The sequence below is a fragment of the Danaus plexippus genome, chromosome 6 (assembly GCF_018135715.1).
Source record: "Danaus plexippus chromosome 6, MEX_DaPlex, whole genome shotgun sequence".
Lineage (NCBI taxonomy): Eukaryota > Metazoa > Arthropoda > Insecta > Lepidoptera > Nymphalidae > Danaus > Danaus plexippus.
Genome location: NC_083540.1, coordinates 2,985,218 through 3,007,686, shown reverse-complemented (window position 1 = coordinate 3,007,686; position 22,469 = coordinate 2,985,218). Strand labels below are relative to the sequence as shown.

Sequence of the window (22,469 nt, the reverse complement as noted above, 5' to 3'; positions counted from 1 at the left end):
GATATTATTCATATTCTAATAACTAAACTATCTCTATTAAATTTAATACTCAATCGTCAAATATATTTAAAAATGATTTCACGACATTCTCATCATAATCTTCAATATCGTCTTCCCCTGCATCGATGACAGCGTCCACTCCCCCTTGAGGATTGGGAATAACGATCCCACCATTATCTTCAGGACTTAGCATAGTTATCCCATCTGCACCCATTCTGATAATATAGATTATTGCAATAAATACATGGGATCTTATTTTGTATAACATAATAAACAAATCCTTTTTCTACACCTTAAAACTTACCGCAAACAATCGAAAACAAAATTGAATAACTGAAATGATCGCCATTTACCAGTCATCGCTAGACAAAAGTGAAAATTTCGTCCAGGAAAGAAAACATTATAAAATTTCGCGCATACTTTTAAATTAGATAATCTGGGTGGACTTATGCACATCGGTTTTGGATTTTTACCTAAAATAGTAAGGTGTTATTAAATTTAAAGTAAATTGAATATAATCAAAAAATAACTTTTTTTTATATATTTACCAGAAATTGAGTTTTCATATAGAACTCTATCGTTCATTGACATTGCAACGTCGAAAGCAAAATCTCCGGGACTATAAGTTATTTTCATACAAGCCTTTTGATTTATCAAATCCATTAAATAACCAGTACAACATTTACAGACCCCTTGAGCACAAACGCATCGTCTGGATGATGTTGTGTTCTGTTCCGAATTTTGTCGACTATAGTGTGCCATGGCAGAGATTTGTCTCAAATTTAATCCATTCAGTAATAATAAATTACTGTCTGGAACCTCAACTTTATTCAAATTATGGCTTGTTGTATTGTCTGAGGTTCTTCCTTCCAATTCTTAAATTTAATATTATTATTACAGTTTGGCACGTGTAATTTAATTTTAAGTATACAAAAAAACTGCTACATTACCATTTCCTCGTGCATCATCCAACAATAGTGTCACTATAACACACACAACACAAATTCTCATGTTCAAGCTTATTGGAACGCGAAGCTACACGAATGCCGGTCGCATGAATAACGTACTCGTCCCAATTCTGCTGAACAGATTATAACCGGTTCTTTGGTGATAGCAAAAACAAATTGATATCTTAACTTTCACAAATTGTAACGCTCTTGATTGGAAAGGGTTACTTAATGATAGCAATTTGTTATGTAAATAGTTCAAGGTTCAATGGGATTTCCTTCATGTAAAGTAAATATTATCACTTCAGGACATAGTTTCAAAACAAAAATTTACTATAAAATAATTTATTAAAAAAATAAATACTTTCATATTTTACAAATAAATACTTAACCAAAATAAATAAACTCTTTGTTTTTAAGCACCGAAAAATTCTCCTACGGCATCACCAATGGCATCTAGTGGGCCATCTCCTCCAAAGATTCCCCCTGGTCGTCCAAACAAACCGCCTTGTGGTAATAAACCATTACCATTATTTCCTATTAATTCTCCAGCTGCATCCAGTAATGTACCCTCGTTATTATTTCCACTTCCGAACAAGTTAACTGGTTTCGGGCCGGAAGATACTGGTTTTGGTTTAAGCCCTGTTTGCAAACCCGATGATCCTAAGCTGAAGTCAAACATATATTTTTTTTAATGTATAAGAATTTTTGTCCAATGATGCTAAATTCAATAACTAACCCAAAACATCTAAACGAGGCTGAATAAATTGGAAAATTGGCTATATCTGCAACTATATCTAAACAGGCGAATGCATTTCCATTACGTATCCGAATATTGCTAATCTCAGCACATACTCTTATGAATGGGGCTCTTCTGGGGTTGAAACATATCGGGGGTGGATCACTTGCTGGAGAAAGGTAACATAATTAATTAACGAAAATTATCAAAATACTGAATAATATTAAATATTAAAATAATTATTTCAAAAATAAAATATTATTAATTTTAATACGCCAATCTGAAACTATTTACCTGAAACCCTGCGACGAACAACAGTATTGTTATTAACAGTAAGTCTAACATCAAACACAAAATCTTCAGGGACAAATCTAATATTCCCACATGCTTTCATCCTGAATCGATCCATGATAGCACCAGTACAACAGCCACATTGGCCATCTGTGCACGTACAAGGGAACCTCGTCACCTGGCCTTGTACTGGAACTTGATCATTTGGAGCTTGAACATCTGATATTTGATCTTGTAGCACTGGTGCTTGAGTAGCTATGGATGATACTGTAACAACGGGGTCTTCTTGTATTGGTTCTTCAGTGATGGGAGTATCACTCACTGTATCTTGAACCAAGTCATCCTCAACTTCTTCAATTTCATTTTCTTCTTCTTGATCCACATTTATTGGTAAAACAACCGTAACTGGTGATTTTAGAACAGGTGTTGGATCAAACGCTTGTTTCCAAACTGTTACGGGTACTTGAAAATTAATTATTTTGTAAGAGCGATCTTGTTTTGAAATAAATTCACCTGTAGACAAAAAAAAATATATAAAGTAATAATATTTCTCTCAGCATTTTATTAAATATAACATAAGAAATAAAACAGTACTAACCATATTTGCCTGTACAAGAAGGAAAGTAGCAAATACAAATTACCATGAACAGTTTAATAAAAGACATGGTAAACGCAAACACTCCTATTATTTCAAGAGTTCCGCTTGACTTTCCAGTTGTAATTGGTGCTGGAGCATGGCATTTCTATCTATTTAACTGCTGCCAGAATGTAGTGTTAAACTTGAGTTTTGTTACACGGTCAATGAACACAAACAAGTTTTAAATTTTAATGTTCGATGAGGAGAAAGTGGTCACCGTAAATGGCAGAATTGATTCCTACTTTCGGAAATAGGGACGCAAACAGAATGTAAGTAGTTATTTAAAACACTTCTAACTATTAACAATAATTATAAAAGCATTGATAAAAAGAGTTTTAGAATTTTCAATAATTTTATTTTTACGTTTTCAAAATTACTGACTTCTTGACTAAGAATTTGTAATTAATACCGCAACAAATAATGATTTTATTATTAAGCCTGCTTTTTATGGGTCAGTAATCATTATTTACAATTTCTTAGATTTACGTTAATGGAATTATTATTCCAATTATTGCTTAATATGATTACATGATGTTTTGAGTGGTAAAAAGTTCCAAAAATAATTTTAATATTGTATAATTTGAAAAAGTTTTTTGTTTATTATATAAATATACTTAAATTTGGACTCGACACTATTTATACTATTTTTCTGTATTTATATCATTTTAACTATTATTAAGGGGTTTCAGGGCAAATAAAAATAAGCTTTAATTTTAATTTTTTTACTTTCTTGAAAAAATAAATAATCTTAAATACGACCACTATTTACAATAATAAAAATTAAATTGTATCAGATATACAAAAATAAAGTCAAAAAATCTACAACCCTATTATTTAAGACCACAACCCACGCATCATTTTGTTTTGTCTTCTTCTATCTTTCCTACTTAGATCATCAATATCAGGGAGGCCAAGAGAATCGCCTAGGTTATCTAAATGTAATAAGTCATCATAATCACTAAAACCTCTGGTACCATGAGGCTTAACAACTTTGTTTTTATTTTGTCTCTTATGTCTGCCAAATATTCCCAATTGTTGGCCTACGCTTTCTCCAATACTAGTTAAATCCAAAACGTCTAAGTCATTCAAATTAAATTGACCTCTGTTTTTCTTTTTTGGTAAAGATAGTCCTTCATAATGGTGTAAATCGATATTCTTATGATTTCTAGTTTCATCTGCTACATTTTCACTATCAGCAGCATGTTCTTCGGAATGTGAGTCCAAGCTTTGAACGATCTGTACCATTTCTTCATTGTCATCGTCAACTACAGTAGTTGCAAGAGGTATCAAAGAGTGAGGTTTAGAAGTTATCGTTTCAATCTTTTCATAGTTTATTTCCTCTGGATTTTTGACTTTGGTAGATTCGTCCATTTTTGTTGGTATCAATTGTGTTACTGGCATCTGTGATAGTTGACCAGTTATATGGGCTAAAGACATTTCTAGTCCAGAGTCTTCAAAAGTGGTAGTTGGTTTGGATGTTGTTGTTTCAGTTATTGGTTTTACTTGATGAGATTGGGAAGATTCTACGTTTTCTACACTTTCTTTGTTGGAGGAAATGGCCTCTGTATTTAAGGTTACTATCGGTGGTAGAATGGTTGGTATTGTGGCAATTGTTGAGCTGTTTTCGGTGACAATAGAGGATGCAACAGTTGGTTTTGTAGTGGTTCTTCTCTGAGGTCTCCGTGTCGGCCTCCGAGTAATAGGGCGTACTTTCAATGTTGTTGTTCTAGTAGCAAATGGTCGTTGAGTAGTAACCCTCGTCGCAGGCCTTCTTATGGGTCTACGAGATGGTCGTGGTCGTCGTGTCGTTGTGGATGAAGATGGTAATGGTGCTTGTTTATTTTTATTTTTATTTGATTTTTTTCCTCCGCTTGAACCAAATAAGCCTCCCAATAAATCTTCTCCTAATAGGCTAAAGCCTGTATAGTCAGCACCATCTACATCATTTACAGCATCGAGATCGCCTATAACAATATTATTATATACTTTCAATTAAATTTTCACTAAGTTAAACAAATGTACAATTTGGTTGTTTGGTACATACATAAAAATAAAAATAACAAAATGGGCATAATATTATTTAAAATTAAACAGTTAAAATATTTCAATTTATACCGTCATCATCATCATCGTCTTCATCCTCGTCATCATCGTCGTCGTCGTCAGCGTCGATGGCAAATGCATCATCATCATCATCATCATCGTCATCGTCATCATCATCCTCAGAAACTTTTTCATCCTGAGGTACAAGGGGCAGGGCATCTGCTGGCTCACTGGTGACACCCCTTGGACCAAATTTAAAGCACGATACTCTTACAGCTGCTTCAACAGTGCTTTTAGCTTGTAATTCCAAGCCAAGACAGGCTCTAAACTCTTCTCCGATTCTCGCAATATTATAAACTCGTCCACAGAATTTTGAAATACCTCCAGGAAGAGGCATGCAAACAGGACTGGGTTTCCGACCTATTATAATTACACTGTTATACAGAATGTTTAATTTAACTAATAAAATAATTATTTCTATCTATACCATACCTGACAGCGTCCGATTAGTAATGACTTTCTTTCCAAAGCTCAATGAAACTGACATTTTATCTCCCTTTAGGTACATAAGTGAAGCACATCCTAGAAAAAAACTCATATTATTAATTTCTTTATTATTATTTTTTTCAAGTATTTTTTTTATATTTTGTTTTTACCTGGGCCGTTCAGATTTACTAGAGGAACAGCAAAATCTCGGCAACAATTGCAATACACCTCTGAACATTTGCAATATTTATTTATGCTATTATCCTCTATTTTAATGCTATCATTTTGTTTTCGGATTCCTTTTTTATTGTGACGACGATCTGGAATAGAATTGTTTCAACTTGTAAGTAAAACTGAGTGTATTAATTTTAATAAAGGAATTCAACAGAAATAAAAATAAATGCAGTCACGACTCACGCTATTCGTAAGTTCATAAATAAAAACTGAGCATTAATAATATGTTTAAAATTCCGCTTTCACTCTTATACAGGAAAGATAATACATTAAGAGAAACCAGATACTCTGTTCGTTTAATATGTAAAAATATGTTCTTCTTATTCAAATGTTAAGTGAAAATCTACCGTACAACAAGAATAATATATATATAACATACTGATGTTTTTGGAGGCTGCGAAAGCCAACAGGACGAATATGAGAAGAAGCTCAAACACTAAAGAGAGCTTCATTCTTACGCTGAAACCAGCAGTTCCTGAAAAAATAAGGTACAAATATATAGTTAAGTAAGTCAAGTGTTTTCAGTGAGTAAACTGAAGGTAAGTAAATTATTTACAAGTATTTGTAGAACTATTTTAAAAATAGGACAATGTCAAGTAGGTAGATGTTAAATTCATATTACTAAATATTTATATAAAATTTGGATGACGAATGTAGAAATTTTACTTTTGACAATTTAATATCCGTAACATTTCTGATTCACATTTCAGAGTAACCGCTACTTAAATAACTTTAACATAAGTAACGTAATATTTATTAATTACAAATTATTTTAAAACTCGGCATAACATTATGTGTATCCTTAAAAGTATGAGATAACATTATAAAAGTTTAAATGTTAACATTTTTATATGTCCAATATAAAAATATTTAAATCAATTTCAAGTCATAGTTTTATAATAAATAAAATATTTTTAATACATTTTTAGAATAAATTGGAATTAAAAGAGTTATTTGTATATGATATAAACATATCGTACAGAATCTCTGCGCGTTGAAGTCTAACGCTATGACTTCTTTAGTCGAAGTTCCTTCTAAACTAAGGCGTATTTAAAAAATATATTCATATGTTTGTAATAAGATAATATTAACAAAATAACTAAGTAGAATAATTTAAATTCTTACCTCGTTAATTATTGAATCTTCCGCCACTTTAATAACAATATATAAATATAGCAGATCGTATCGCTGTCACACCTCTATGACTGTTCACGGTCAATTAAATTATAATTATTAGAAATCACAAGCCAGCCCTAAAACGTACGACACCGATGTAACATCATCACTGATTTAATACAACTTCAACTTTGAGAAATGAAGCGGCTTATGAAGCGAGAAAGGAAAACACCTTCTCATCTCTTTCACACCAATGCAATATGTGAAGGATAGGTGAAAGTCGGGACGCACTTGGTCGGTTTAGTAGAATTCAGTGTCACGCACTCGACTACCAAAGAATCGCTACTAGTAAAATATATCGTAAATACATATATGTAAAAACGTCATTCAATTCCCTTATTTTCATTGAGTTATTCGATACATTTTAATATATTTCGAAGCTTTAGAAAATATACCGCAAACATTATATTCTAGAACTTACGATAAGGGGACATTGATCTACGATATACTACGGCACCATTGGATTGGTCACTGTCGTATAATAAAATATATATAATAAAATGTTCATTATTTTTATATAACCTCACTATATTTTACTATAAATATTTAAGAGAGTGAAATTAGTCTGAGTTATTAAAAGTTTGTTCTAACGGTGAATAGTCTTACAAAGAATAGAATTGAGAGATGATTTAAACACAGCTTTTGTTTTAGATTACAGTTTACCAAAATTTTGTAATATATACAAAATTTTAATAAGATGTCAGTTATTTAACAAGGGTAAAAACACATATGGTTTGTTACATAACTGAAGCAAAAGGATATGAAAGTATATTCATAATTTCTAAACATAGTTTATGATCTTGTTTTTAACAATTAAATTATTACAACGTTATTATCTATAAATAGAAATATTAAAAATCATATCACTAAAATCGCATTAAAAATATATTATAAAATAAATTGGTGCATACTAATATTATTTAATATATTATTAAACAACGACCATTCTAAAGTGTCCGCTCTATGTGTATACGTTGCCCATGCAGCTAGAGGGTCACTACTTTCTCCAGTAGAAAGTAGCTGTCTGCTGCCTCGTTTGTTTTTTTATTTCACATCCCGTAACTTTTAAACATCTTACATTAGTAAATACAAATATTATATCTTATTAGGACTTTCAAAAAGAAAGCATGAATTCCCAAAATGTCTTGAATTCAAGTAAATATCCTTGTATATAACTACGAGTATCTATATACGTCTCTTAGATCTCATAAAAAAATCGAGGCTTCGATTCTTTGAATATAATTGTTCTTAAATCACCAGAGATACGTATTGATTTTAAAAACTGTTTGAAAAACTTTAATAAAAACTCAATTATTCTTTGTAATGCAATACATTTGAAATGTCATTGCCGCATTTCTATCAACAATAATGATTATGTATGGTACTCTATACTTCCTTACATTTATGTTCAAGCATACATATGCGTGCGTGCATGCAAGAGCTAATACGGCTCAAATTAATTCCGGACGTCACGCTTTTTGCTTAAGACCTGCTATGCTGTCATATATATTAATATAAAATGTTTCGTATGAAATTTAAACAGCTTTAAATAATGCATACTTATACAGATGTAAATAATTGGATAACAGTCATAGAAAATAAATATATAATTTAAAATTAAAAACTAGACTGTGAAATAAATGACAAAAAAATTATATTGAAACAGCCAAAGCTATTATGTTTCGCTTGCTACTTTAACTCTCCCCCAGTCATTTATAAAATTTCAGTAGCACAGTGAAATGTTATAAATCTTAAACACAGAACAATTATTAATTAATTTTAATATATAATTTTTATACGATCATATGGGGTCTGTAATATTTTTAGTTTAAGCCTGAATGAATTTTGTACCATACTTAACTAAAAAACTAATAATTACTAAGTTATTACTTGATCCATATATAATTATATATAGTCCGTTCAATGACCTCAAACTGGGCTAGTGGGGCATTGATCTTAGCCATGTAAGAGTACATCCCATTAAATGAAGACCACAGCATAAGAGCGCCTACCTTTTTCTACGATTCTTAAACAAGATATAAAAAAATTGGAACACAATAACATATATATTAATTTGTTCTAAGGGCGTTTAAATTGGAAAGTTCCTTTCATTCCTTGGAAAGCGTGGTTTGTACACATTACACAATTTGATTCATGCTACCCGTTTATGTATGATTGGTGAAAGCCGAAATTGGCTCAAGTGAACTTTCTAACGATTTTGTGCATTTAAAATTTGTTTCCTTCATTAAAAAATTCCAATGATCATAAATTCCCATTTAAGAAATAATTGTTTAAAATTAAATATTTTTTTATGTTATGATTGTTAGTTAAATATCATATTACCAAATTAGTTAATAGTAAAACTAGGATGTTATTACAGTTGTATATCTCATAACACATAGAATTTTCCAATGAATATCGCATTTAGGATATTTTTTTAAATATGTCAAGGATAAAACTTAAATATTATAGTCGAGTATCAGCTACATAACATATTCGAACGATATATAAATAACTAGATCAACAAAGATCCCCTAGCCACATGGACTATTATCCGAACCAGCCTCATACAACTTTCTTAGTGCAACAGTGCATATAATTATAATATATACGTTATGCTTTATTTAAAATTTCACCTTCTATTGTGAGCAACGAGAAAACGAGATATTCGAGAAAGGATCAGTTGATAGTTGGCGCTGACGAGACCAGCCGTTCCAATCTACGAACGATTTCGTTTCCAGTGCACGTATATTGTGTCAAAATGTCAATTAAAGTGCTACTTACTCTATTTCTGGCGTTCCTAGCTCTGGCCAACGGTGCTAACATATTGGGTGAGTAGCCTGCATAATTTAAAACGATGGTTTACATATTTGTCCTACTATTTTATAGTTAGAAATTAGTAAATTATGCATCAACGAAATTAAATTCCTTCATAATTTAATAAAAATTTTTGAATTGTTCATATATGTTCTTATTACATGTTATTGTAATTTTATTTCTTCTCTAATAACAACTTAAATTTAAGTTTGAATATTCTAAACTTTCTTTGTTACAATACTTTCATTTTTGTTTACCAAAGGTCTGTAACCAGACTATTGGTGTTTAACGGTTATTCAACAAGAAGTTACGTATTTTATATAATAATCTAATAGCTTTTAGATTAACCTTGAAGACTTTGAACAAATCAACAGTTCAGTGAAAGTACTAGAATGTTATAGACTATAGATTAAGATTAGTCTGTTCAAACGTACTTTTCAAAGTAATTATTTGCAAAATCTACTTAAAACTGAAGAATCATAATTAACGATTTAAATATTATTTTGTAAGTCTTAACATCTATTTTCCAACAATTCGCTATAAGATTTGTGTTTAAACATCTACAACAAACTTTAGATATATACGAAATTAACGACCAAACGTAGATGCTCAAACATAATTCTCTTGGTCTTAAAATTTATTTGAACTGCTAAATATAACTCCTTATATAATTTGAAAATTGCAAATAAATTTCATTCAGATTTCTTGGATTTCGAGGATGGCAAGAAATTGATAGAGATACCGGAACTGCGAAATGATCAGCCAAATAGAAATTGCATGTGTAAAGGTCCGGCTTGCGTGTGCTGTGTTGATTTTAATATAACCATCGTTGATCTTGGAGGTCCAGGTGAGTGTTGCAAAAAAAATTCTCAATAATTAACTATTAAAATAGTTAAATAAAAAAAGAGATCAATTTGAATGATCTGTTTTAAAAATATCTTTTTTCTTTTTATTTCAGGTTGTGTCCATATGAAGTATGATTCACCAGAGGAAGGTTTTTCTGTAAACGTTTCCTATGGCAAGAACCTTATACACAGCTCTAAATTGCAAGGTATGTTATTATACCAGTTTTCTATAAGCTGATAATATTATCAGCTTAAGTATTTTTAGGTTGTTTATGAATATAGCCCTTATTTCGTTATGAAATTAAAGTTTTTATTGATCGTGTACCTATCTCCAACAATACGCGTGGTAAAATATGGTAAATTTTCGTTCATGAATAATCTATAAATTAATATTTCAATCCATTTTTTTTTTCTTTTACTTTAATTTTTAATGAGACCTAAGTTCGAAAATCAAATTTTTAACAACTTTTTGGGGCAAAAAAAAAATAAAACAAAATTACTCTACTTTTCTTCGGAAAGAGTATTTAATTTTTAATTTCGAAGAAATTATTAATATTAAATACCGACTGCAATGTAACTTAAAATAACATTATTAAATTAGGATAATCATAATCTTTTATAGGCGCAAATCCAGCACCCATATGTTTAGAAGTTTTCGGAAAGTTTGCACAGGTTTGCGCTAAATTTAATGACCTCGCCCCAACTTCTGATGGTCTCAGAGGTTGTCTAGAATTAGAACCAAGACTGCTTGGAGAAGCCCAGTTGGACTTTCCTATTGGTTGCTTTAAATCAACTCCCGGTGGAATGGAAATGGAAGATCCTCCAGAGGAGACTGAAGAGTAAGTGAATCAAATCCATAATCTATCGTCCAATCCAAAAGATATATAGTATATATATACTATATATAAAATAAAAAAATCTTTATTAGCTATTGTGTTATTAAATTTTGTTTTAATAAATGAGTCCCCTTTACATACGCCACATTGACATACTCTAAATATCAAAAACTATTAAATATAGCCACCGAAAGAAGTTACTGGTAGGAGATTACAGACATTTTAAAACTTATTTTTGTAAATAATTAGAACCGATCACAGCGAACCATAATTCTTAAAAACTAATAAAAGCTTGTTATTAAAAAGTTTATTTTTTCAACAGGACAACTGAAGAAACTACAGCAGAAGAAAACAATGGTTTTGACGCTGAATCATTTTTGATGAATGTTTTTCAAACAGCAGAGCAAGGAGTAGCGTTTTTAAGTAGCCTTTTAGATTTCCCGTCAAAGAGAAATGAAACGACTACTATCAAACCTATTACTAGCACCGTACAAGAGACTGAAAATTCCCAAAGGAGAGCTCCAAAGAATTTGAGGCATCCAAATCAATTGTGATAATTTTAAGTGTAACTAAACTTATGTACAAAATCGTATTTCCTAGAATAGTTCAGCTTGCCAATGTTTATGCACTGTACTGTAAAATCCTATTTATTGCTTTAAAGTCCTAATATTCTTTATCATAATTTAATTATTTTTAATAAATTTCTACAAAATAAAACATAAGACCCTGAAACTAATTTTATTAATTGTGAAATATATACTGAATAAAACAAAATAAAACCATTAAATGCTGTATGATTTTAGGTTAAGTGAAACATGTTATCACTGAATTTTCTTTTTAAATAGCATCCAAAAACTTAACCTTGAGAAAACGGAGGTTGAGCATTAGTTTCCAAGAAGTATACACCGGAAGCCCTAAAAAAATGAATTCATGTTATTTCGAGTATTGTCTACGTGATTACAATTGAAAAAAGAGGTAGTATTTCTTACCCAGTTTTAGGTTCCAGACCTCCCATTTGCAGTTGTCTCGGACCATTGCACATCCTTAAAACTGCAGCATAATAGTTCATACATTCTCTTCCTCTGAAACCGCCAGATGCGATAGATTCTGCCAGATATTGAAAGCCTCTCTCATGATCGCAGCCGTTAGAATCACAACCAGGCATTGAAATGCCACCGTTGGGATAAAAGTCTACTTTTGCTAAATCAGCCAAGTATCCAAAGACACCATAGTTTGTGTGTATGACTTCAGAATAAAGTGCATCGCTTGGACGGAAGCGATATATATTGTTCACCCAACCAATTAGTGCTGGATCAAGACCTGGTAGAGCAGATAATTATTTAAGCAATTAGTATATTCATCATTAAAAAAAACTTTAATATAAATCCGTTATATTATAACAGTAATTTTATCGCGTCAAAATTCTTAATCACCACTTGATTAAGCTTATCTTAATACGGATATATTTTTTGAATTACAAATACACACCATTACATCAAAGATTATATAAAGGTTCATTATAAATTATCAATTTTTAAGTTATAATAATGTTTGGTTGTTATTCAAATGTTGCCATTTTCATTCACGTATTATTTGAGTTAATTATTTATTCAAAACTAACGTGCTCAGTTTTTGATGATAATCAGTTGGTTAGAATCTTGTTTTCTCGTTAATTTTTTTAACTTAATTCTTACCAGTAATATATGGCACTTGACCGTTTAAATTTCTTCCAACAATGCCAGCTTGATGGCCACCAACTCCGTGCCCAATGATATGATATTGAGCAAGTACTGAACCTGTATTTTGGTTCAACCAATTAATAAACTGAGCCACAGCTGAACCCGACGATATGGCATTTGCATTTACTTCCCTGTACTGCAAAGAATTGGAACCTGAACTCCAATCCACCACAATAACATTCACATCCTCAGCAGCCAAGAGCGCTATAATTAATAAAATATAACCGTTGAGAATAATAAATTTAAATTAAAGAAAATTTAACATACATACAAAGATTTTACTCACCTCGAAGAAGCACAGAATTGAAATTCGATGTAGCGGAATTCATCCAACCATGTATAAGTACAATCGTTCTTCTAATACTTTTATAATTAGACCGTGACAACAAGTTCACATTATTAGGCATTAATGGCTGGCTCACTCTTGGATTTTCTCTGAAATTAAGTAAAAAATTAATAACTAAAACTAACATTGAAACAAAATATAAATATTATACTTCTCTAAACTAAAAGTAAGACTATAGCAAAACTTATACAAACATATAAAAGCAACAATTTTAATGAAATTAAAGCATTTTTGTGTTCATCTGTATTTTTCAAATATGTATATGTACCTTGTAAATAAATGATAAACATTAGATCTTAAAGGGTTATATCTCATAACATTTTTTAAGCCCCAGATTGGTTGCCGAACATCAACGAGATGAATTTTGCCGTTGGAATCCGGAGCATACTGATAACGTAAGTCGTCAGCACCTCTCGATGCAGGATCCAAGTGTAAGGCTGATGAAATAAATATTATTTTAAACATAATTTTATAATTTTTGGCGTCATAGATATCTGAATAATCATTTTCTTTGAAAAAAAAATGTAGGAATGGATGTATGGGGGGACGTTTGTTTTGTTAGTACTTGACGATTAACTAAATGTGTTTTAATGAAACATTACAATAATATTTGTATAACGGGAAAATATACAAGTTATAATTTACGCCTATCATGTGAAAATAATTTGATTTATGAATAAAAAATCCCCTAAGAAATTTGGACAAAATGTGACATAATTAAAAAAAAAATAATTATACTAATTGGGTAATGATATAACCAACGGAGTACGCAGATATTGAATTTGTATTATTACAACAAAATATTTTAGCGTAACCTATTAAAAAATCTATTAGTTTTCAAACACACTTTAGCTGTGAAGTATTTATACAATCATGTTTTAAAAGGCTGGAAAATGTATACTACTATAAAAACATACCTGAACAGATCCCTACACAGATAGATACAACTGAAATTAATTTTAACATAATAACTTGTCATACGTTTATTATATTGAAAGAATAATTGACATATAAATAGCGATCAATATAACGGTGATGCAAAAGGTTATCATAATCCTATTTATCATCTAGAAGATTGATCGTATCACAAGTCTGATCTACGTAATTAAGAAATAGAATTGTTTTTATTATATAAGTTTCAGTGTGATTTGATATCATCAATTTTGCCAAATTATGTTGTCTTATGAAAATATTAATATATTTTTTTAAAACACACCCTATGATCGCTTTTGCTACGGTATAAGACTGTGGCTAGTTTAATGAACTACTATAATAAATTATATTTAATTTACTATATGTTTCTGGAAGTCACAAGATTTTAAATATATATGCATCATCAGAAATTGAAACTATGCGGAGAAACAATACGGATAAAAAAATCATAGTAATCATCGTTTTAACCTTATTTGGTAAACCAGGTTCTAAAGTATCCTATCCTACTAAGATTATAAATGTGAAAGTTTGTGACAATGTATGGAGTTATGTTTGTTTTTCCTTCACACAAAAATGGCTAGACCCATTTGGATGAAATTTTGGTATGTGGATAGGTGATACCCTGGATGAACACATAACCGTATAAGTAAATATATTTGTTGACAATGTCGGAAAAAAATAAGTTGTCTAGAAGGTTTTAACGAAAACGCTGCCTAAACCCTTTAAGATATAACAAAATAATGTATGGTGTAATTATGTATCTTATATAGGTCTATAGAAAAGTCCGGGTTATCATATGTCTATCTCTTAAGGATAACATACTATATTCATTGTAACACTTTAACAAATGTTCAATTACATAGCGCTAACTTGGAACGCTATTTACACAAATAAAGTATTATTCTTTATAATTTTAAATAAGTTGGTTGGCATGAGCATTTTATGAAGACTATTTTTTCCCTTTACATCATACAAATTAAATAAATACTTTAGGAGATATAGCAAAATAAAAATAACGCGCAACAAAATATATTTCGTGTTGACTAGCCCCCGCGGTCGGGATTGGGGAAGGAGTCAAACAACGCTGAGAGCGCGACCCGAACACGGGCAGGCATCGTTGACGGTCCTCTCTGTAACGTGAATTTTCAAGACACTAGCAATTTTTTGAAAACACACTGTAGAGTATCTATTAATGTAATATTGTAATGGCGGGTATTTCTTTTAGTTAGGAAATCCGTTGAATAGTTGTATTTTTAATATAAATGTAGCGTAGGTTAGCGTTTGATTCTCTTTTTGGTATTGATAATAATAAAATAAAAGCGTCATTTGTGTGTGGTTAGCAGTTAATTATAAAAATTTCTTCGGTCTTATTTTTGGTATATGTTCTGTGGTGTTAATCGTTCTGTTTTTGGTAACAATATACATTTATGTAATAATAGGATAGCATCAGCAGCGTGATTTTGTTTTACAATTAGCAAATTAAAATTATTGTATTGCTGTAATTTTAATTGAATAGGCAATACTTTACTTTTTCGAAGTGTAGGAAAGTAGATACTTACTAAAAATTAAGCCGCGAAAGCGGAAGTGACAACTTTCGCAAAGCTGTAATCATTACAATTTCCTAAAGCTCTAATTAAAATGCGCATCACATTTTTGTATCGTGATATCTACCCATTATTCACATAATCAGCTTATAAAATATTCCTTCCCAACCCCGAAACTACAGGGGTGGAACCATGAAGTGTAGTTCGGGTTAAGTGGCAGAGAACAACTCTGATGCCCACGCAAGCGGAGTCGCGAGCAAAAGCTAGTGGATTATAATCTTAAAATCGAAATGCTAGGACAGATATCATTTAAATATATAGCAAAAGAATAGATATTTATTAATTATTATCGTAATTAACTCGGTGGGAGGCCAGGTGGCAGCACGTACGTCATGCTGTACTGTCTGCTGTGCAGTCATGCTCCCAACCCATTCGTCGGATTCCAATAAATTGTCTGATGAAGAATTAGCAGATATTTGAAACGTCTCGGTTCTACGGATCAAATTGATTTATATATATGTGTATATAATTAATAATTATTACTACAGAAAGACCTTGAATTCAAGATACCTGTTATCTTGTTATTTTTTACAATAATCAATAAAGCTGTATTGAATACCCCAGACTATGGAACTATTTTTCTATATTAAAGATATGTTTATGAATCATATGGTATGAAATATTTTTTCAATAATTGTATTTTATTTTTTCATTAACACATAAAAGGCACTGCTTTAAAAAGATTTTTTTTTAGATTATAGAGATTTGAATTATTCTTAATGTAATAAAAAGCTTCGTAATCGGTTCTAAGTGTTTTGCATTGTTTATTTAAATTGTGATAAAATATCAAATTGTAGAAATTTATTTCGTAAATATAGAACAGTCATATATAAACAAAATTTCTGAAAAAATTATTTAATACAAGAAAAGTTTTAAGTGTTTGTATATATATATATGTATACACATATATCGAGTTTTAAGTGTATATGTCGAGTAAAAGAATCAAATATATATATAGTCACAAAAAAGCAATTACTTGCATATTATAAGTATAGAACTTGGTGTTTATATATTTATAGAATTAACAATTCAACTTTACTGAATTGACAATTACAAAAATCGTGATTTTTATTTTCATAACTTGCAAGTTCATCGCTCCATGGGCAGGGTTAACGTCCATAGGAATTAGTCTATTCAATAAAAATTTTGCACAGTTTCCGTAAATAAAAGACGAAATTGATAGTTAGTTAGTTTTCCATTTATTTAATAATAGTAAACAATTTAATTCAATTTCATTAATGATGTATATAAATTAAAAAGTATATAAATCACTTTATCTTTTTTATCTAATACTAAGTATCTTTTTTCGATAAATGAGGACAATACCTAATTACTCGTGCAAATAAAACAAGTAACACCATCTTATATAATTACTTTTAATACATAAGGTTCTTTCTACAAAATCGATGTTTAATCTCTCGCGAATGGTGATCGAATATTAGTTAGAAAACTGTAGATTCCGCTTTCTCTGTAAAATTTTAATATGAGGTTAATTATTATTTTAAATATTAAGTTTTAATCGAATATATGTGACTTCTTATTATTAAATGGCAAACTCACGTTCGTTTCACTGCAGATCCACCAAAGATAACGCCTCGTTCGCCCTGACATGCTAAATTGATAGCATTCTCATAGGAATCGCAGGCAGTGCCTACGAATTTTTTGCCATTTTCCAGCTCAGTGGTAAGTGATTCTGCGTAGTACACATATGAGTAGATGTGGGAACAAGTTGAATTAGTTCCACAACCGGCCATGAAAGTACCGCCATTAGGGTAGAAGTCCAGGTCTCCCAGAGGTTTGTCATAACCTTCAGCTCCAGCTGAAGTGTGGATTACTTCTACAACGCTGGCGTCATCTTTGCTTAAAATTTCTGGGTGATGAGTCCAACCAACCAGAGATGGATCAAGAGCTGTGAAAAAAAATATATATCAGCTTATTTTTATAAAGAATATTTCGATCTATAATTGTATTTTGCACTCACTTGTTTGTTTTTTCGGGAAAAATAAATACACTTACCGACGATATGAGGTATGTTTCCATTAATATTTCTCGCCGCAATACCAGCCGCGTGTGCTCCAAGGCCAAGTCCCGCAATACGAATATTGTCAGGACTGTATCCAAACCTTGAGTCCAGAAGGTCGATGAAAGAAGCAATAACTCTGCCGAGTTGAGGCATGTTTGCTAAAGCATATGAGTAAAAACTTGCAGCAGGGCTCCAGTCAATCGCTATTACATTCACGTCCTCGGCCAATAAGTGAGCTGCAATTAATGGAAAAATTGTTAAATTCTCCAGAAATGTTCACAAAAAAGATTTCTGTCAAATATTGATGTCTTAATTTTACCAAATCAAAATAATTGGTAGTTTAATAAAAACGAAGGTTTTGTCTGTAAAGGCAATTACCGCGAATAACAAAAGCATTAAAATTTCCACCAACTCCCTCTCCATAATTATGAATTGTGAAAATTGTCCGACGTGTACGTTGGAAAGACGATGTCGCAATGGAGCCCTCCGATGGTAACAATGGCTCACTGACTTGGGGATTTGATCTGAAATTTGAAAAAAACAAATGTTTCATGCCTTAAAACATACTCGTTTAGATAGTATGGGTTATATTTTTACTCAACTTTCAAAGGATTCATAGTGAAAATATTTTTTGATTCGTCTTAAATAGTTACAATACCCACTCACCTTGTGAATAGATGGAACACAACGTCTCTTGGTCCTAACACGTAGCCATGGGCTATATGAAAAAAAGGTAAAATAATATTAATAATTTTAAACAATCGTTAAATTATCTTTTACGACAAAAAAACATGCCAGTTTTGATAATTTTCCATAAAAAAAAAACAAAGAAAGCTAGGTGTCGCATCGAACTTAAATATTTCAAGTGATACTGTTTTTTTTATAAAAGTAATTCATGTTAAGTTAGAAATAGAAAACACCGTGTATGAATCTTATTCCAATCAAAACAAAAATAAACTAGATTACACTGTGAACACATTATAATTAATTAACATATACCTGCCACAGCAACACTTAGTAATAGAACACACTTGATAATCGTCCACATTTTCGTTCTGTACTGACAAATAAACAGAAGTAATGTGAAAATCCTTTTTATACAGTTATTTATCTTTTTATTATGCGCTTCCTTCCAAGAACCAATAATCCCCATGATTGATATACAGAGTTTCCTGTAACAATATATTAACAATTTTATTTTTGAGATATAACACAGTTTATATAAATTTTCTTGAAATACTTATAAACATATATTTGAACTGATTTTAATACTAATTGGGCTGTTTTATTATATATACATAAAAGCCAAAAAAAAATAATAATTAAAATTAAAAAAACATCAATAAACCCTTTCACAAAAGGTATTTGAAAATTCTTTTAAAAAATATTTAGTATAGACATAAAAGAAATAACTGGAGTTAAATTAATTATTCTAGAAATATATTTAATCGGCCATAAATAACACGATCAACGGATTAGTCATTAATACCATAATATATAACATACAATTGGTGTACATGATAAAAATTTTGTTTTACTTATACATAAATATACTGCAACATTTTAGACTTAAGTGACTTCAGCGAGGAGAAACAATTTTTTTTACCAGACTTGAGACAGACAATCATAAAAATTTAAACTAAACTTATAATATTCTAATATACTTGACAGTTTCGATATATCGTCTTCGTAAATCTAAGAAAATATAAATTTAACTATGTTACAAGTTCTATGCCAATAGTAAGATTTTTTTTCATAAACGACAATAGATTAATTTTTTTTTATTTCTATATCATTAAGACAGTGTTGATCTAATAGATGTTTAATATACATAGAGGGATCCATAATTTTAGTATCACATTGTTGGTGTTAAAAAAATCAAATCTGGTGCGATTTTCTGACAAAACGGAAACACTAATAGGTGAATAAAATATAAGCTTCAATTATAATAATCGGAGAAGTGTATAATACATAATTAAATACAATCATCCACGCGATGAAAGTGTGTTAAAAATTAAGCAGAATATTTAAATAAATCACTAGTCATAGCCAACAAATATGTACTTAAACAAATAACAATATTGATCCTACAGTGGCAGCTGAAAAGAAATTAACCGAGTAGAGCATCGCCAAGGGCCTTCCAATTTAAGCTATTACCCAACTGTTATGCGATATAAGATAAATTGAAAAAAAATTTAGCATTCTATTATTGCTCTTTAAATTTTTTATTATTATTCTTATTTTTTATTATTATATTATTGTTCGTAAAATGAAACTACATTATTATATAGGTGACGAGCTTGTGCCCGAAAAAGACATTATACGTTTGATCCTGTGCCTTCTGGATTTACTGTGATCCCGGTTCTCTAACAAAGTCCATGGAGTGATCGGTTCACCACTATCCGGTGACCACTATCCGAGGATATTTTAGCCACGTGTCCTTCCAGCCTGCTGACACTGGTGGTTAAAAATGTCCCAGAGCTTTGTTAGTTACTTTAGTTGATATCCTTATTTAATTCAAATCCCTTCATTCGTGAAACTCACAAAAAAAAAACAATCTTTTCCCTTATGTACTCAAGTTTGTAAGAAAATAGTGTTCATATCTCTGATCACTAGCAAAACAAATTACCAAAAAATATCTTTAAGCTCTGAAATTAGTTTCTCACGAAGATATCATTTTCTTTCCTCTTTCTAAAAGTTGGACACGACAAGCTCCTTCGGATACCCAAGGTATAAGAAATGATGTTTAAATTTTGCTGTTATTTTTACAACGAAATAATAACGAAATAAATATTATAAGAATGAATTATATTTATATTATGAGCCTATTGCATGGATATCTGTTACATTGTACATTTTGCGAATCAAGTCAGAATTAAAAACAACAATCATATTATAGTTTAAAAGAAGTAAGTGTTATAAAAATTACAGGAAAGTTCTATACAATCAAGTCGTGTGTATTATACACAATTAATAATAATAAATATGTATTATTGTTAATATGCTATATAAAAAAATAAATGATTTTAATTCCAATATTTCTGTACTTCATGATCATTATAATCATGAACATTATACATGACATAGTCACTTAATTTCAAAGGAAGTATTATTTACATTTATATTTTTTTCTATCAGCTTCTGTGTGGTCTGATAAAAGTGTCAGACCTTGCTGTTTATTAATAGCAATAAGATAACTAAAACATATCTAAAAAATAGTTTTACAAATTCGGCAGGATACATATGATAATTGAATAGGATTTTTATTGAAATTTCTTTATAAAACAGGAGTTACTTACTTGTCGGATATTGTATTACGTAATACAAACTATAATTTACACTTACTCACTGTATACAATTAACAATTTAATATCCGACACAGCATCGAATGCCTGAACTTGTATAAAATTTTTTAAGCATTAGAACATTACAAAAACTTAATTATTAAATCCACAGATACAGAACATAACACGAATAATCGGCACAGAAATTCCTAAAAAATATCAACCGAATATTAGATTAGATTGTTTAAAGTGATCTGCTCCGTCGTTGGACACCGGGTAGACGGAGGTGGAATTATGCCAGACGCTTCTATGCCAACCTAGGTGGTAGAGTCCAGCGAGAGGTATTTGGGGCAACCCTTTTACCCCACAAATACTGATGTCGTAACCTGCTATCTTATCATCGGAGCACCCTTATTTAAGCGTGGCGATATAACGCCAAAGCGTCACAGTCGCATGCTCAAACGACCCCGTGGCTTATACTAAGGTGATGAGGACTTAGTGGATTTTTTCGGGCTCATATCGAGTATACTTATATATACTTCCTACTTCCCTCTTGGTTCGGAGAAAGTTGATTCATCGATATCCAACGAAAAAAAGGAGGACTTTAAAAATACATAAATAAATTTGTTGGGTAATGTGAAGGATTGAATTAAATTAAATAAATTTGTTCGGTAATCTACAAGTGTAGTTAAAATGACGATAATTTAATTGATTGTAGTATAACATGATAGTAGATAATTATATAAAACCTGTACCCCTTCATCAAAAATATAAAATTCTAAATCTGTGAGACCGCAAGACCACAAGATCTTAAGACACAGTAAGCGCCTTCTGAGTGCTTCCAGAACAGGGCGCCAGACAACTTAGAAATCCTTGGCGTTAGATGACAAATAACAAGACTAACCGACAGGCACTTACATCTCATCTGCCCGTGATCATAGTTTATGTGAAGAAACCTAAACGTCGGGATCATGTAGATATAAAATGATAAAAAACCAGGAAACTTATTTTCGTTTAAATGTCATTATGTACTTTTTATATTTTTTTACAAATTAAATATTAAATTAAAGGTTTGTTGTGTTTTTAGTCAATAACGATGCAAGTGAATATATGTTATCAAATTAATTAAATGAATGAAACAGAGAATGATAAACTGATATCAATAGTAGAAATATATTAAAGTAGTTAATATCTTTTTTAATATCTATCTATTTGATTATTGAAAACAAAATAATTGCAATAATTTCCACGATGGAAGTATATAAAACTGAGCACTATATTACTTTTAAATGTTGATCAAAGTATTAAAAAACCTGTTACCATTTGACGAATGAGTGAGAAGTGATTGCTGTGCTACTAATTGTTAAGAGTTTTAGGCGCCACCATATTTAACTTTTTCGCACTGTCAAGCGCCTTACAACTTAACCTAGCCACTCGTTACGTTACATGCGATAGGTGAATGGAAAAAACTTAGGCGATATTATAAAAG

The 22,469-nt window shown here is 30.6% G+C and overlaps 5 protein-coding genes across 5 annotated transcripts; 1 reads left to right on the top strand and 4 right to left on the bottom strand.

Annotated features, from left to right (window-relative positions):
* Window positions 1-3: 3 nt before the first annotated feature.
* LOC116778710 (uncharacterized) lies at window positions 4-2,826 on the bottom strand. Its single transcript, XM_061529578.1, has 8 exons — window positions 2,576-2,826; window positions 1,981-2,490; window positions 1,687-1,855; window positions 1,365-1,615; window positions 951-983; window positions 549-875; window positions 305-473; window positions 4-215 (listed from the first exon to the last, which is right to left on the bottom strand). The coding sequence occupies exons 1-8, from the start codon at window positions 2,640-2,642 to the stop codon at window positions 50-52; spliced, it is 1,692 nt and encodes a 563-aa protein (XP_061385562.1). The 5' UTR covers window positions 2,643-2,826; the 3' UTR covers window positions 4-49.
* Window positions 2,827-3,320: 494 nt separating this feature from the next.
* On the bottom strand, window positions 3,321-6,679 carry LOC116779263 (putative uncharacterized protein DDB_G0270496). Its single transcript, XM_032673522.2, has 6 exons — window positions 6,503-6,679; window positions 5,757-5,852; window positions 5,314-5,463; window positions 5,150-5,239; window positions 4,730-5,077; window positions 3,321-4,578 (listed from the first exon to the last, which is right to left on the bottom strand). Exons 2-6 carry the CDS (start codon window positions 5,827-5,829, stop codon window positions 3,449-3,451), a joined length of 1,791 nt encoding a protein of 596 aa, XP_032529413.2. The 5' UTR covers window positions 5,830-5,852; window positions 6,503-6,679; the 3' UTR covers window positions 3,321-3,448.
* A 2,544-nt stretch (window positions 6,680-9,223) lies between these two features.
* On the top strand, window positions 9,224-11,838 carry LOC116779003 (uncharacterized). Its single transcript, XM_032673128.2, has 5 exons — window positions 9,224-9,384; window positions 10,071-10,217; window positions 10,329-10,421; window positions 10,838-11,054; window positions 11,374-11,838. The coding sequence occupies exons 1-5, from the start codon at window positions 9,315-9,317 to the stop codon at window positions 11,603-11,605; spliced, it is 759 nt and encodes a 252-aa protein (XP_032529019.2). The 5' UTR covers window positions 9,224-9,314; the 3' UTR covers window positions 11,606-11,838.
* LOC116778987 (pancreatic triacylglycerol lipase-like) lies at window positions 11,776-14,195 on the bottom strand. The gene is made up of 6 exons (XM_032673106.2): window positions 14,054-14,195; window positions 13,405-13,573; window positions 13,077-13,225; window positions 12,746-12,994; window positions 12,041-12,371; window positions 11,776-11,965 (listed from the first exon to the last, which is right to left on the bottom strand). Exons 1-6 carry the CDS (start codon window positions 14,100-14,102, stop codon window positions 11,908-11,910), a joined length of 1,005 nt encoding a protein of 334 aa, XP_032528997.2. The 5' UTR covers window positions 14,103-14,195; the 3' UTR covers window positions 11,776-11,907.
* Window positions 14,196-17,031: 2,836 nt separating this feature from the next.
* Window positions 17,032-18,799, bottom strand: LOC116778939 (pancreatic triacylglycerol lipase-like). The gene is made up of 6 exons (XM_032673037.2): window positions 18,696-18,799; window positions 18,363-18,414; window positions 18,075-18,220; window positions 17,690-17,932; window positions 17,234-17,582; window positions 17,032-17,141 (listed from the first exon to the last, which is right to left on the bottom strand). Exons 1-6 carry the CDS (start codon window positions 18,742-18,744, stop codon window positions 17,084-17,086), a joined length of 897 nt encoding a protein of 298 aa, XP_032528928.1. The 5' UTR covers window positions 18,745-18,799; the 3' UTR covers window positions 17,032-17,083.
* Window positions 18,800-22,469: the final 3,670 nt, after the last annotated feature.

Excerpts from the sequence above, each read along its gene's own strand:
- LOC116779003 (XM_032673128.2), top strand. The coding sequence starts at position 9,315 with ATGTCAATTAAAGTGCTACTTACTCTATTTCTGGCGTTCCTAGCTCTG. Across the intron at positions 10,218-10,328 it reads CGTTGATCTTGGAGGTCCAG|GTTGTGTCCATATGAAGTAT; the intron begins GTGAGTGTTGCA and ends TTTTTATTTCAG. Across the intron at positions 11,055-11,373 it reads CCTCCAGAGGAGACTGAAGA|GACAACTGAAGAAACTACAG; the intron begins GTAAGTGAATCA and ends TTTTTTCAACAG.
- LOC116778939 (XM_032673037.2), bottom strand. The coding sequence starts at position 18,744 with ATGTGGACGATTATCAAGTGTGTTCTATTACTAAGTGTTGCTGTGGCA. Across the intron at positions 18,221-18,362 it reads GTGTTCCATCTATTCACAAG|ATCAAATCCCCAAGTCAGTG; the intron begins GTGAGTGGGTAT and ends TTCAAATTTCAG. Across the intron at positions 17,142-17,233 it reads GGATCTGCAGTGAAACGAAC|AGAAAGCGGAATCTACAGTT; the intron begins GTGAGTTTGCCA and ends AAAATTTTACAG.
- LOC116779263 (XM_032673522.2), bottom strand. The coding sequence starts at position 5,829 with ATGAAGCTCTCTTTAGTGTTTGAGCTTCTTCTCATATTCGTCCTGTTG. Across the intron at positions 5,464-5,756 it reads CGCAGCCTCCAAAAACATCA|ATCGTCGTCACAATAAAAAA; the intron begins GTATGTTATATA and ends ATTCTATTCCAG. Across the intron at positions 5,078-5,149 it reads TACTAATCGGACGCTGTCAG|GTCGGAAACCCAGTCCTGTT; the intron begins GTATGGTATAGA and ends TAATTATAATAG.
- LOC116778987 (XM_032673106.2), bottom strand. The coding sequence starts at position 14,102 with ATGTTAAAATTAATTTCAGTTGTATCTATCTGTGTAGGGATCTGTTCA. Across the intron at positions 12,995-13,076 it reads CAATTCTGTGCTTCTTCGAG|CGCTCTTGGCTGCTGAGGAT; the intron begins GTGAGTAAAATC and ends TATTAATTATAG. Across the intron at positions 12,372-12,745 it reads TCAAGTGCCATATATTACTG|GTCTTGATCCAGCACTAATT; the intron begins GTAAGAATTAAG and ends CTGCTCTACCAG.
- LOC116778710 (XM_061529578.1), bottom strand. The coding sequence starts at position 2,642 with ATGTCTTTTATTAAACTGTTCATGGTAATTTGTATTTGCTACTTTCCT. Across the intron at positions 1,616-1,686 it reads GCCTCGTTTAGATGTTTTGG|CTTAGGATCATCGGGTTTGC; the intron begins GTTAGTTATTGA and ends GTTTGACTTCAG. Across the intron at positions 474-548 it reads ATATGAAAACTCAATTTCTG|GTAAAAATCCAAAACCGATG; the intron begins GTAAATATATAA and ends TTACTATTTTAG.